The sequence below is a fragment of the Mobula hypostoma genome, chromosome 7 (genome assembly GCF_963921235.1).
Source record: "Mobula hypostoma chromosome 7, sMobHyp1.1, whole genome shotgun sequence".
Lineage (NCBI taxonomy): Eukaryota > Metazoa > Chordata > Chondrichthyes > Myliobatiformes > Myliobatidae > Mobula > Mobula hypostoma.
Genome location: NC_086103.1, coordinates 181,901,496 through 181,917,456, shown reverse-complemented (window position 1 = coordinate 181,917,456; position 15,961 = coordinate 181,901,496). Strand labels below are relative to the sequence as shown.

The 15,961-nt window shown below is 45.9% G+C and overlaps 1 protein-coding gene across 5 annotated transcripts in view; it reads right to left on the bottom strand.

Moving 5' to 3' along the window:
- Positions 1 to 15,961, bottom strand: part of gdpd5b (glycerophosphodiester phosphodiesterase domain containing 5b) — a 291,231-nt gene that overhangs the window by 12,197 nt on the left and 263,073 nt on the right. For 4 of the 5 annotated variants that reach the window (XM_063054660.1, XM_063054662.1, XM_063054663.1 and 1 more), the window contains exon 15: positions 15,613 to 15,627. The exons of the other annotated variant lie outside the window; for it this stretch is intronic. In XM_063054660.1, coding sequence (XP_062910730.1) covers positions 15,613 to 15,627 — 15 coding nt within the window. The remainder of the gene's footprint in view (positions 1 to 15,612; positions 15,628 to 15,961) is intronic. 5 annotated transcript variants of the gene reach the window in all.

Genomic DNA, 15,961 nt, shown 5'->3' with positions numbered 1-15,961 from the left:
ACATCACTGGTGTTACGGGTGATTATTTGAGTTACTGTCACCTTCCTGACAGCTAAAACCAGCCTGCCCTCTGACCTCTCTCGTTAACAAGGTGTTTCCACCTGTAGGACTACCGCTCACTGGATTTTTTTTTTTGCTTTTTCACACCATTCTCTGTAAACTCTAGAGACTGTTGTGTGTGAAAATCCCAGGAGATCAGCAGTCTCTGAGATACTCAAACCACCCTGTCTGGCACCAACAATCATCCTACAGTCAAAGTCATTTAGATCTCATTTCTCCCCCATTCTGATGTTTGATTAGAATAAAAATTGAACCACTTGACCATGTCTACATGCTTTTGTGCTTTGAGTTGCTGCTGATTAGATGTTTACATTAATGAGCTGGTGTACAGGTGTACCTAATAAAGTGGCCACTGAGTGTGCATTGGGCCATTCTCCCCTTGCCCTGACTTTTATGCTTGAACACTCTCCTTTGGAATCTCTGTGTAAATGTTTCTGATAACCAATTTAAAATCAATTCAACATTAAACATTTCAAAGTAAATTTAACTAGAAGTCGGGAGGAGAAGATGGCAGAGCGATGCAGCTCACAGCGGCCACTCCGCTGGTGATGTCTGTTATTTGTCAGGTAGGGTGCCGTGCACAATCCTGATTTGATGGAGACGGACGTGAGAGCACGGAGGAACATCTAGTGAAACTTCTGAAATGCCTGCTTTGCTGCCGCTGCTACTGTGTGGTCCAGAATCTCCGGAGGGGAAGGCCCCGAGTCCTCGGCTTTGCTTGTTGCTCAGCGGCTGGGGTGGGGTCAAAGCGCTCGGCAGAGGATGGTGCTCGGAGAGGCTGTGTTGGAGGGGCTGGTAGGAGGCTCGAAGTTTTCGGACGGACTCAGAGTCTGTCGCGGTCGGGTGCTTCCGATGGTGCTGCATCGGCAAGTTGGCGGCGCTTGGAGGTTCATGGCAGGAAGAGTTTCTCCCTTCTACCGTCTGCGTGAGATGATAGGCTATCGGGACTTCGAGACTTTTTTTTACCGTGCCCATGGTCTGCTCTTTATCAAATTATGGTATTGCTTTGCACTGTTGTAACTATATGTTATAATTATGTGGTTTCGTCAGTTTTAGTCTTGGTTTGTCTTGTGTTTTCTTGTGATATCATTCTGGAGGAACGTTGTATCATTTTTTAATGCATGCATGTCTAAATGACAATAAACGAAGACTGAGTGTCCTCATAATCTAATCTAAGAGACTGTGCTTATTAATGTAAATATTAACTAAGATATGAAAGAGTCACTTTTCTTTTTATTTCAGTCGAATAGCCCTGCTCAAATAATTGAGGCCATTATGCTAATATGTGGGTGGTGAATGCAGAATATATCAGCCAATCAACTCAGCGTGACTAAGCCCCACCCCTGGATTGCACTGAGTCCAACAGCAGACATGTTGGCATCAGGCACCAAGCTTGCTCCCAGATTCCTTGCCAGAGTTCAGGAATGTGTTAGTGACTGAGCAACGAGCTGGCCAGCTTTTAGTCAGATGTGGAGGGAAAATAAATCAGCGGTGATGGAATGGCAGGGCAGACTTGATGGGCCGAATGGCCTAATTCCACTTCAATATGTCATGATGCCCAATGCACAGTAGAGTCACAGAGCGCTACAGCACCAAAATAGGCCCTTCAGCCCATCTGCTCCATGTATGCCTAGTCCCATCGACCCGCACCTGGACCATGGCCCTCTGGCCCCCTTTCATCCATGTACCTATCCAAGCTACTCTTAGATGTTGCAGTTGTACTCACATCCACCACTTCCACTGGCATCTCGTTCCAACACATCACCCTCCAGGTGAAGAGGTTCTCACCTTTCACCTAAACCCTTGAGCTCCAGTTCCAGTCTCACCCAACCAGAGGGAGAAAAGCCCACTTGCATTCACCCTATCGATGCCCCTCATAATTTTATATACCTCTATAATCTTATCTATCTCCTTTAATAATAATAATTTCATTTATAGAGCATTTTTCATACCATTAGTTCAAAGTACTTTATGGTGGGATAAAGTGTAAAAATGAAGATAAAATAAAAACAAATATGAAAATAAAAGACAAAAAATGTTAGCTAAAAGCAAGGTTTTGAGCTGACATTTAAAAGTGACAACTGAGTCTGCATCCCTTATAGTTTTAAGTATTGAATTCCACAGTTTAGGAGCGTAGTTCAAAAAAGCTTATGTGCCAATTATTTTTTGAGGGAGATTGTATCTCTCGAATAAATTGATCTGATTTATATTTAGAGATAAAGAACGGTGACAGGCCCTTCCACATCACCCAATTATACACATCACCAATTAACCTACCCGGTTATTTACCTGTCTATTTATCTATTTACTTATTGAGATACAGCATGGAACAGGACCTTTGGGCCTTACGAGCTGCAACTCCCCGATTTAATCCTAGACTAATCACAGGACGACTTACAATGACCAATTAACCTACCAACAGCTACGTCTTTGGACTGTGGGAGGAAACTGGAGCACCCGGAGGAAACCTTCGCAGTCACAGGGATCTGACAGGACAGAGCCAGGACAGAGCCGGGTCGATGGTGCTGTAATGGCGTGATGCTACTGCGCCGTCCCAAGTCCCAACCTGTTCAACCTTTCCCACCGGCCCGTGAGCTCTTTCCGACAACCCAAGGAGTTGGGTGGGGGGTCAGAGAATTGCTGGGGGGGGGGCGGGTGGTGTTGAGAGCGGCAGATCGGACATGGGTGTTGGGTCAGTTCGGATATTGGCTGATGGAGAGTGGGATGAGGGCTGTGCCGATGGAGGGAGGGGGGCACTGTCCACTATGAGTGAGAAACAGAAGCATTGAAAGGCAGCTCTCACCCAGTAGAGAAGGAGAGCCGATGGAAGTGCTGGGCAGGACAGGGCCCTGTAACTAACACAGTGAGGTTCAGCCTACAGAGAGCATGGCACAAACTGGTCAGGTGCAGCTCCATGCACTCTGTCTGCACTTCGCCCTGCCTTGGTGGTGGTTGTTGTTCCTTTCCCAGCCTTGTGGCGCATCGGGCAACAAACTTGCCCTTTCTTTAGCATTTTGTCTGTTTTTTTTTTACAGAGGCCGAGTTGCTAGCTCGACGCTCAGCCCAGCACAGACGGAAAGCGTGCAAGGAGCCGGCCGGATTCGAACCTGGGACCGCTCGCCTCGAAGTCCAGTGCAGATGCCACCACGCCACCGGCCTCCGTAGAGAAGCCAGCATACCCAAAGACCCCACCCAGCCCTGGACATTCTGTCCTCCCCCAACGGGCAGGAGATACGAACGCCAGAAAGCACGTACCACCAGGCTCAAGGACAGCTTCCACCCCGCTGTTACCTGCCAAAGAGTCACAGAGTATCACTACAGGGAGCTGCGGTCAGCTCAGTACATCGCAGAAATCAGCCTCCCCTGCATGGACTCTGTCTGCATTTTTCACTACCTCTGTAAAACAGCCAACATCATCAAAGACCCCCCCCACCCCGGACATTCTCTCCTCAGCCTTCTCCAACCAGGAAGAAGATGGAAAAGCACCTACCGCCAGGTTCAAAGACAGTTTCTAACCCACTATTAAAAGTATTGATTGATTCTCTAGTACAGTAAGGTGGACTCTTGACCTCAATCTATCGTGTTATGATCTTGCACTTCAGTCTTTACCTCCTCTGCCGCCAGCATTTTGTGTGTGTTGCTTTGGATTTCCAACACCGGCAGATTATCTTGTGTTTATCGTTTGTTGCCCTTCTTCTGTAGCTGTTACACTTCATTCTGCATTCTGTTACTGCTTTATCTTGTTCTACCTCAATGCACTGTGTGATGGTCTGATCTGTGTGAACAGTATGCAAGACACGCCTTTCACTGTATCGCAGCACATGTGACAATGCTGACAGATTCAACCCACGGTCTCTTTCCAGCACAGAAGTGGCCTCAAAAACTGAATCTGAAGCCCTAGCCAGAGATATTGCCACAGAACACCACTGTGTTGGACCAAGGTCAGGAGCAAAGGTAGGTTTTTGCTTCCTTCTCCATCAGGGCTTGTGGGTAATGCGTCAATATGCTGGGACCCACACACCTCTGGGAGATGAGGGAATTCAAGGGGCTAGGGCGGTGGAGATGCAATGGCAGCCAGGAAAAGGGTTTATACTCACTGGAATATAGGAGAATGAAAGGGGGACCTCACTGAAACCTATCAAATGTTGAAAGGCCTAGGTAGAGTGGATGTTTCCTATGGTGGGAGAGTCTAGGACCAGAGGGCACAGCCTCAGAATAGAGGGATGTCCTTTCAGAATGGAGATGAGGAGGAATTTCTTTAGCCAGATGGTGAGGATTTCATGGAATTCATTGCCACAGGCGGCAGTAGAGGCCAGGTCATTGGGGATAATTTAGACAGAGGTTGATAGACTCTTGATTATTCAGGGCATGAAGGGTTATGGGGAGAATGGGGTTGAGAGGAAAAATGCATCGGCCATGATGGAATGGTGGAGCAGTCTCAATGGGCCAAATGGCCTCATTCAGCTCCTATCCATTATGGTCTTATGGGTTAAGCCATTGGAGGGGAGGGTTGAGCAGGTGACTTTTATTTCCAGATACTTACACACTCAATAGGTTCTTGCACACTCACTCCTTCAGCAAGTGAGCTCACACTCGGGTACGCATACGTGCACCCAATGCACACACATAACGCCCGGAGAAAACATGCACACACTCATTCAAAGTGCATCCGTTCAACGTGCGCGTGCACAAAGCATGGAGGGAGAAAGAGGCTCGGTAAAGCAGCCAACGTGATCAAAGTCTCCACTCATCCTGGACCTCCTCTCTTTCCCCATCGTGCACTGGGCAGAGGATACAAAGCCCGGAAGTGCGCACCATTAGGCTCAAGGACAGCTTCTATCCCACTGTTATAAGACTTGAATAGGTCCCCAAGTGTGATAAGATGGACTCTTGACCTCACAATCTACCTCATTGTGATTTTGCACCTTATTGTCTACCTGCACTGCACTTATTCTGGTAGTTTTTACACTTTTTCTGCATTGTTATTGGTTTACCTTGTTCTACCTCAATGCACTATGTAATGATCTGATCTATATGAAGAGTGTACAAGACAACTTTTCACTGAAACTCGATACAGGAAGGGAGGAGAAGATGGCGGCGCGCCTGCGCATGCGCAGCTCTCCAGTGAAAATGATATCGTATCTGTTAAATAGGGGCCATGGACAATTCTGATTTGATGGAGAATGGACGTGAAAGCACAGAGGAACATCTGGAGAAATTTCTGAAATGCCCGTTCGCTGCTGTCGTTACTGTGTGGTGGGGAATCTTTCGGAGGGTAGGCCTCAAAATCCCCGGCCTTGCCTGCTTTTGGCAACCGAGAAGGAAGTCAAATCGTTTGGACAGAGATGGCGCTCAGTACTCGGTGTCGGAGAGCTGATCAGAGCTCGAAGTTTTCGGATGACTCAGAGTCAGATTGTGGTCGGCATGGCAGGGGGAGTTTTTCTTCCCTCTCCCGTCTGCGTGAGATGTGGGACATTTGAGAGACTTTGAACTTTACTGTGCTCACGGACTTCTTCATCAAGTTATGGTATTGTTACACTGTTTGTAACTATATGTTATAATTATGTGGTTTTGTCAGATTTTTCAGTCTTGGTTTGTCCTGTGTTTTGTGATATCATACCGAAGGAAATAACGTATCATTTAGACAGAGGTTGATAGGCTCTTTCCGGAGGAAATAACGGGATCTGATTGAAACATATAAGATCCTAAAGGGATTGGACAGGCTAGATGCAGGAAGATTGTTCCCGATGTTGGGGAAGTCCAGAACGAGGGGTCACAGTTTGAGGATAGAGGGGAAGCCTTTTAGGACCGAGATTAGGAAAAACTTCTTCACACAGAGAGTGGTGAATCTGTGGAATTCTCTGCCACAGCAAACTGTTGAGGCCAGTTCATTGGCTATATTTAAGAGGGAGTTAGATATGGCCCTTGTGGCTACAGGGGTCAGGGGGTATGGAGGGAAGGCTGGGGCAGGGTTCTGAGTTGGATGATCAGCCATGATCATACTAAATGGCGGTGCAGGCTCGAAGGGCCGAATGGCCTACTCCTGCACCTATTTTCTATGTTTTCTATGTTTCTATTTCTTAATGTATGCATTACTAAATGACAATAAAAGAGGACTACGTGTCTTCATAGTAATATCATATCATGTGACAATTGTAAATCAATACCATAACTAGCACTCACAACACGCTGGAGGAACTCAGCAGGTTGGGCAGCATCCGTGGAAAAGATCGGTAGACGTTTCGGACCGAAACGTCGACCGATCTTTTCCACGGACGCTGCCCGACCTGTTGAGTTCCTCCAGCGTGTTGTGAGTGTTGCTTTGACCCCAGCATCTGCAGATTATTTTGTGAATACCATAACTAGGACTTGTGATCGGGGGCGGTGGGGGTGGGGGGGCTAAGTATGTGCTACACCTTGCCCAAGGGTGACCGGCAGGCTAGTGAAGGGAAGGAATGCATTATGCCTCCTTTTGCAGAGACATGTCCCCACCCTCCCACCCAGAATGAATGCATGAATACTAATACCAATCTACCTCATTATAGCTTTGCACCTCATTGTCTACCTGCATTGCACTCTCTGTAACGGTAACACCTCATATGCATTTTGTGATTGCTTTTCGCTTGTACTACCTCAATGCACAGTGCAGGCAGTGTTGCAAACCACTGTTTTTTAATATTTTTTATAAGATTTCTACTTTTTAACAAACTCGTGTAATTTTCACACTAGCTGGCAGAAAGCGGTATAGCAGCTAAACTAACGGTTTATCACCTTTCTCATTTTTCATTGGCCAAGTATTAGCACATTACCCACGTGATGGAATTGTTTTAATTATGTAGTCTATTAATTAATTCATTCCTGCCTAAGGAATTTCCCTTATCTGATCTATAAAATTAATAGAGTTTCAGAAGTGCCAACTTCATTATTTTGTCTTAGCATTAATTCCCTTCTTAGCATCGTTTCTCAGCTCCTTACTTAGCTTGATTAGTGTTTGTATGTTTGTTTGTACTCTAAAATAAACAAATTTTGGAACAAAGACTGCTCATCATTCCTGACTCCTGGAAGAACCCTAAGGATCAGGTGGTATAGTGGTTAGTGTAACACATTACAGCACCAGCGATTAGGGTTCAATTCCCGCAGCTGTCTATAAGGAGTTGGTATGCTCTCCCCATGACCAAGTGGATTTCCACTGGATGCTTTGGTTCCTTCCCACATCCCAAAGATGTACGGATTAGGGTGAGTAAATGTGAGCATGCTATATTGGTGCCAGAAGCATGGCGACACTCGGACTGTGTTGGTCTTTGACGCAAATGGCACATTTCACTGAATGTTTCCACGTTTCAATGTTTCAATGCACATGTGACAAATAAAGCTAATATTTGATGAAACGATATGTATGGATGGCATGCAAAACACAGGTGTTCACCGCACCTCGGTTCAGGTGGCAATAATAAATTAATTTACCATCTAATCCCTGGGATTCGCCCAGTAGTCCTCGATTTCCAGCCGAAAAGAATCACATGTTCCCGCTCTGTTTTTCTGTCCCATTGACCAATTATCAATCCATGTCAGTGTTTGACCATAATCCCACATACAATAACTTTACGCAACATCCTTTTATGTGGGATGGTACTATTCATCATCATCATTATGTGCCGCGGCATATGATATGGCTGATCATGGTCTTCTGACCATGATTGTTCTTTGCAAATTTTTCTACAGAAGTGGTTTGCCATTGCCTTAGGTGGAGATACCTCTCCACCAAAGGAGGTGTAAGGCATTCCTCCCCTTCACTAAGCTGGAGGTCACCCTTGGGCAAGGTGTAGCCCTTGCTTAGCCCCTGATCAGGGCCACGTAAAGCCATGGGAGCAGGTGGTGGATGGTCCTATGAGCGGCTGGTGCACACCACAAGTGCTGGTTATGCGACCACTGACACCAGGCAGACAATCTCCAAAGAGTACTGATAATGGTTGGGGTCACCCGTCTTGTAAGGACACTGCTCAGAAGAAGGCAATGGCAAAATATCATAAAAGACCTTCTGAAAGTCCAAATACACCACACTGTGGTGTATCATCAACTATTTTATGAGTTTAACATTATGGTCACAAACACAAGAAATTCTGCAGATGCTGGAAATCCGGAGCTACACACCGAAAATGCTGGAGGAACTCAGCAAATCAGGTAGCATCGATGGAGAGGAAAGAACAGTCGATGTTTTGGACTGATACCATTCATCAGGACTGCAAAGGATGGGGGCAGAAACGAGAATAAGAAGCTGTGTGAGGGGAAGGAGTACAAGCTGGTAGGTGAATACGATCACTCTCCTCTAAAGATTCCAGCACAGCCCAGACCAACCTACAAATTCCCCGGAATGTATGATCCCAGGAATGAAAGGGTTAAGGTATGAGGAGCATTTGGTCATTGGACCTGTTCTCACTGGAGTTTAGAAGAATGTCGGGGGGGGGGAATTTCTGAGAAACTATCGATTGAAAGTCCTTGATAGGATGGACATGCAGAGGATTTTTCCTACAGTGGGGGAGCTCGGACCAGAGGGCATAGCCTCAGAATAGAAAGATGTCGTTTTGGAACACAGATGAGGAGGGATTTCTTTAGCCAGAGGGTGGGGAATCTATGGAATTCATTGCTACAGGCAACTGTGGAGGCCAAGTCATTGGGTATATTTAAAGCAAAGGTTGACAGGTTCTTGATTAGTCAGGGTGTCAAAGGTTATGGGTTCAAGGCAGGAGAATAGGGTTGAGAGGGATAATAAATCAGTCGTGATGGAATGGCAGAGCAGACTCAATGGGTTGGATGGCCTAATTCTCGTCCATTGTCTTATAGTCCATGTTAAATTTGCCTATATTCAGAGTCGTAACCTTATTACTGTACATGAATCTCTGAATTCGGTTTGATATCATCCCCAACTATCTGAAGGACGAGAGATGTGCACATACTCAAACTCACTTATACCAACAGCACGTATTCACCCAATAGTCATGCACACGCATGTGTGCACACATGCAGGGTCTCACACACACATGCATACACACGCATACACAAGCCTTGTCCGCACACACATAAGCACCACGGTGGCGTCATGGTTAGCGCATAGCTATTGCAGCTCAGGACGTCGGAGTTCGGAGTTCATTTCTGACATCATCTGTAAGGAGCCCCTGTACATCCTCCCTGTGGAACACATGGTTTCCCCCAGGTCCTCTGGTTTCCCCCCACAGTCCAAAGACCTACTGGTTAATTGGTTAGTTGGTCATTGTGAATTGTCCTGCGATTAGGCCAGGGTTAAATCAGGGGTTGCTGGGTGGCGCAGCGTGAAGGGCTGGAAAGGCCTGTTCCTGGCTGTATCTCAAAAAATAAATAAACACACAGATACTGTACACATACAGACTAGTCTTCCCACCATTGCACTTCCTGCTGCCTCAGTAAAGCAGCCAATGTGATCAGGTTCAAGGTCAGTTTTTATTCCGCTGTTATCAGACTGTTAAACGAACCTCCCATACATCAAAGGACAAACCAATCTACTCCGCTGTGTCCCAGGACACACTTTCATGGGCTTTTCACCTCATGTTCTCGATATTTATTGCTTATTTACTATTATTACTTTTTTTTTCCTTTTGTATTTGCACAGTTCGTTGTCTTTTGCACACTGACTGCTTGTCTGTCCTGTCTTGTTGGGGGCGGACCTTTATTGGTTCTGTTATGGCTTTTGGATTAACCGGATATGCTCGCAAGGAAGTGAATCTCAGGCTTGTATATGGCAACATATATGGCATGTATGACATATTATAACAGATTTACTTTGAACTTTAATCGAGAAAATAGCCGGGATTCCTAAGCATTGCACACAAACTGCTGGAGGGTTGCAACATCAATGTATGTGTCTACCAGCACTGCAGATTCTCCACAGCTGTGACACTATATCTTCCATTCCGTGTTCATAGAACACAGAACAGTACAGGCCCTCTCTCTCACACAGACCCCCATTTCTCTCTCATCTATCTGCCTAACAGTCTCTTAAATGTCCTTAATGTATCTGCCTCTACCACCACCCCTGGCAGAGCTTCCATGCACCCAATATTCTGTGTAAAAAATCTTTTGGCCACCTCAGTGTATTGATGTACAAAATAATCTGCCTGGATAGCACGTGAACAGAATCTTTTTATCGCATCTCGATACATGTGACAGTAATGAACCAATTCCACTTGTAATTCCAAATACCAAATAAACCAACATCAGCTATCATGATATGAGTGAAGCCACAGGTGGCTGTGGAGGCCAGGTCATTGGGTTTATTTCAAGCAGAGGTTGATAGGTTCTTGATTAGTCAGGGTGTCAAGGGTTACGGGGAGAAGCCAGGAGACTGGAATGTCAGAGAAAACTCGATGGGCTGAATAATCTAATTCTACTCCCATATCCCATTGTCATGTGCACACACACACACACACACACACACACACACACACACACCCTCATACACCCCCTCACACACAGACACATACACACACCCTCACATACTGTCTCACACACACACACACACACACACACACACACCCTCACACACAGACACACATACACCCTCACACACACACACCCTCACAGACACACACCCTCACACACAGACACATACACACACCCTCACATACTGTCACATACACACACCTTCACACACAGACACCCTCACAGACACACACCCTCACACACATGTTCACACACACACACACCCTCACACACACACACACACATATACCCTCACACACATGCTCACACACACACACACACACACACACACACATATTCACACACATACACCCTCACACACATGTTCACACACACACACCCTCATACACCCCGTCACACACAAACGCATACACACACCCTCACATACTGTCACACACACATACACCCTCACACACAGACACACACATACCCTCACAGACACACACTCTCACACACACACCCTCATTCACACATTCACATACTATCACACCATAAACACACTCACACAAGTTTACACACATTTACACACACACACACACACACACTCCTTTATACATGCGCTCAAACACACTAGCAGTGAATAGACTGGAATCAGGTACAGGATTCGCCTCTGCTACTTCATCTTGAGCACAGGCACAATTCTGCCTGTTTACTGCAGGAGGTTGAACCCGTGCACAGGCTGAAACCCAGCTCTCAGATGCATTCCGCCAATAATAAAGCAGTGTAAGAGCTAAAAGGACAAAATACTGCTGATATCTGTGGGTTAGTCAGCACCTGCTGGGGGAGAAATAGACTCAATATTTCAGGCCCGTGACCTGAGTCTTTTGGCATTTTCTGTTTTTATGTTAGATGTTCAGCATCTATAGTATTTTTTTGCTTAAAGGATAATTTTGATTTTGGCTGTTAATGTTCAATGTATTAACTGTTTTGCAATGTTGACAATGGAACAATCGACACACTGTGGAGCATTGTTTAAGTAATGATTAGTATGGGTGGGGTGTCCCAATGAAATCTGAGCGTGTGTGTATCCTGTGGTGTGTAGGTATGGAGTGCAGTGAGCGTGCATATATGAACAGTTCATTAACACCACAAACCTTAGGCCATAAGACATAGGAGCAGAATGAGGCCATTCAGCCCAGCGCGTCTTCTCCGCCAGTATTATCCTTCTCACCTCCATCCTCCTGCCTTCTCCCCGTAATCCTTGACCCTCTGACTAATCAAGAACCTGTCAATCTCCACTTTAAATCTACCCAATGACTTGGCCTCCACAGCATCCATGGAAATGAATTCCACAGACTCACCACCCTCTGGCCAAAGACGTTCCTCCTCATCTCTGTTCTAAATGGATGTCCCTCTATTCTGAGGCTGTGCCCAATGGACATAGACTCCACCACTTCAGGAAACAGCCTCTCCACATCCACTCTATCAAGGCCTTTCAACAATGGATAGGTTTTAATGCCATCCCTCCTCATTCTTCTAAACTCCAGTGAGTACAAGCCTACAGCCATCAAATGTTCCTTATACATTAACCCCTTTCACTCCTGGGATCATTCACGTGAACTTCCTGCGGACTCTCTCCAATTCCAGCACGCCCTTTCGTAGATAAGGGGCCCAAAGCTGCTCACAATGCTTCCAGTAAGATGGTGACGTGTTCGATCGCAGCGGCTCCTACGGGGTCAACCAAAGGTGTGATTGCCCCTTTCAAACATATTTTTTTTGTGATCGCAAGACCCCGCTGGACATTAAGAACTTAAAATACTACAGGTCTACCCCATCAGCCAGTTGTTCATTGGCGTAGAAACTGAAGGAGCTGGACTTGGTTTGGATCGTGCTGCTGCGTCAGAGAGGCGTCAGAGGAATTGGTGCACAAAGTTTTGTAGTCCAACCGTGAGTGATCATCTTAGACGCTTTTCTTAACATAGAACATAGAAATCTACAGCACATCACAGGCCCTTCGGCCCACAATGTTGTGCTGACCATGTTACCTACTCCAGAAACTGCTTAGAATTTCCCTACCGGATAGCCCTCAGTTCTCCTTGTGATAGCAAAACCCTGCTGGACATTGTTGATGTGGAATGCTGTTAGCCTGATTCACTGATTTATTGGCGGACGGCAGGGGCCTACAGAGGCAGAGCTGTCTCAAGCCGCAGTGTAACCTGTTTACAGCCATCAGGAGAGAGGCATCAGAGAGGCGGTGTGGCGTGGCGTCCAAGCAGGGCTCAGTGCTGCCTCCCAGTGTCCGCTCGGCAGAAGACAAGCTGTATTGTCTGTGACTGCAGGTTCCTGCAACATTCATGGACTCGGGATCTGTGACTGCATTTTATTGACGTTTTATACGTGCTCGCGATTTAATATGTGCCTTGTGCTGTGTGTGATGGTTGATGCTGTGTTTTGCACTTCGGCCCCAGAGTAATGCTGCTTTGTTTCAAGGTACTTATGGGCATTTATGTATGGTTGAATGACAATTAAACTTGAACTTTGAAGTGCAGTCTGACCAACGCCTTACAGAGCCTCAGCATTCTTGGGGGAAAGGTGATCAGAGGAAAGGTGTGGGAAGATAAGCGTAAGTATATGGTGTGTATTTAACATTCCAGTAATATTTGAGTATTCCTGCAAACATGTTGTTGATTAAGCATTCTTTATTTAAATAACTTTTTGTGGGTTTCATGTAAAAATAAATGAACTGCATACATCATGACACTACTGTGTGATAGGGTGCACATCTCGCTCAAAGTAAACATGAAGTTAGAGCTGTATTTTGGACTTTTTCTTTCAATTAATTTTGGAGTTACGAAACATAATTGTATATACTCTTCATTTGTTATGTTCTGTGTCGTATGACTTGTGTGATCATGGTCTCTCTATGACCACGATTGTTCTTGGCATATTTTTCCACAAAAGCGGTTTGCCATTGCCTTCTTCTGGGCAGTGTCTTCACAAGACAGGTGACCCTTGCCACTATCAATACCTTCAGAGATTGCCTGCCTGGTATCAGTGGTTACATAACCAGGACTTGTGATCTGCACTGGCTGCTCATACGACCATCCACCACCTGCTCCCATGACTCCACGTGACCCTGATCGGCTGGGGGTTGGGGGTGTGCAAAGCAGGTGCTACACTTTGCCCAAGGGTGACCAGCAGGTTAGCGGCAGGAAGGAGAGCCTTCTACCTCCTTTGGTAGGGACGTATCTCCACCCTGCCACCCCGGAGTGGACTGCACGAGCTCCGTTATGGGTTACAGCTCTCCTCTACAAGAGGCCATATCTGTGGAAGGGATGTCCTCTTGAAGGATCATCATCACCTGGGCCGTGCCCTCTTCTCCACGCTGCCGTGAGGCAGGAGGTACAGGAGCCTGAAGAGTCACACCTCAAAGTTCAGCAACAGCTCCTTCCCTGCCGCCATCAAGTTCTTGAAGAGACCTGAAAATCCTGACCATAGTACACCCCAGGATCGTGGTAGATAAACAAAATAAACAGAAATGGATTGCATTCACAATGCTATCATAATTTTGCCCTCACCTCTCCTTAACAGGGTATAGGGTACAAAATGCCCTGCATCTGGACCTTTATCACTCACCCAACAGGTCCTGGTCCACAGCCTTGCATTTCCATAGCAACCACAAAGATGTGGGGCTGACTTAGATGACACCTGATCCTGTCTGCCTGCACATGGTCCATATACCTCCATTCTCTTCCTACTCAAAGTTCAAAGTAAATTTATTATCAAAGTACCTATATGTCACCATATCCTACCCTGAGGTTCATTTTCTTGCAGGCATTCACAGTAGAACAAAGAAGTACAATAGAATCAATTAAAAACTACACGCAAAGATTGGAAAACAACCAATGTTCAAAAGAAGACAAATAGTGTAAATACAAAAAAAAGTAAATAAATAATACTAAGAACTTGAGTCCTTGAAAGTGAGTCCATGGGTTGTGTTCAGTGATTCATGTGTCTAAGAGACTCTTAAATGCTTCTACCAACACCCCAGGCAGCACATTCCAGCCACCCACCACTCTGCGTTCAAAGCTTGCCTCTCACATCTCCTTTGAACTTGCCCCATCTTGCCTTACACTCATGCCTTCTGGTAATTGATGTATCTATCCTGAAGAAAAGATACAGGCTGTGTACTCTCTGTATGCCTCACATAATACTACACACCTCAGTCAGATCTCCTCTCAGCCTCCGCCACTCCAGAAAAAAAAACAACAAACACAAGTTTGTCCAGTGCAAGGCATGCTGGAGGAGCTCAGCAAGTCGGACAGCGTCTATGGAGGGGAACAAACCGTCAACGTGTTTGGTCATGAGCTGAAACGTTGACAGTTCATTCCTCTCCATAGCAGCCTGACTTGCTGAATTTCCCCAGCATTTTATATGTGTTGTTCCTCAAGATTTCCAACATCTGAAGACGCTCTTGTATTTATGATTGTCCAAATTCTCTTTAGAGTTCACACTCTCTAATCCTAGTGAACCTCTTCTGCATCCTCTCCAAAGCTTCCACATTCTTCCTGCAACGGGGTTGCCGGCCTATATTTCTTTGCTCTCTCAAATTACACCAGCATTATGCATTTTAATATATGTTAATTTATGTTCATCTATGTTAATTTATGTTAATATTTTTATGATAATTATGTGGTTTATGTTTGTAATGTACTACGCTGTTTGAGGAAAAATAAGCTAATTTGACAGCATTTATTCTCTGACTATAATAATAAACTTGTTGGAAGCTGGGGAGAGGAAGGGGTAGGTAAGATGGCAGGCCTACATTCAGGAGCTGTCAGGAAAAGGTCGAGCTCTCTCCTGGCCTCAGTGCCATAGCAAGAAGGAAGGTTGACAGGGAAGGAGGCAGGAGGAGGGAGAGGGAAAGAGGAAGACACCAAGGAGAGATAGGGTGTGGAAGTAGGAGGTGAGGGAAAGGAGAGTGGTGTTGCCAGGAACATGAGGATCACAAGGGAGGGGAGGGGAGGTTCTGAGGAAGTGAGGAAATTAGGCTTCCCACTCCGGGGGAGGTCAAAGGTCATTCAGAAGTCTCCGCCATACCTGATCAGGTGATAGCTGTAAGATGCCAGGGTGCAGCAGAGAGAGAGCAAGAAGGAGAGAAGGAGAGAACAGGAGAGGGGGAAAGAACAGGGAGATAACGTCAGTGAAAGGGAAGGAAGGGAATACTGAAAAGATGAATGCAAAGAGTGAACGGAGCACCGTTCAACATTTCCGAGTTCACCGTGTAACCTTCTATTGGGAACATACCTCCTCTACTCCTGTTCTTCTTAAGCGGAGGAATTACCTTGCGTGATCCGTCCACATGGTGGAAATTTGCTGACCAATACCCAAAGCCACTTTTTTTATCACTGTGTGTAAGGTAACATTCAATGGCAAAAGCTAGGGGCTG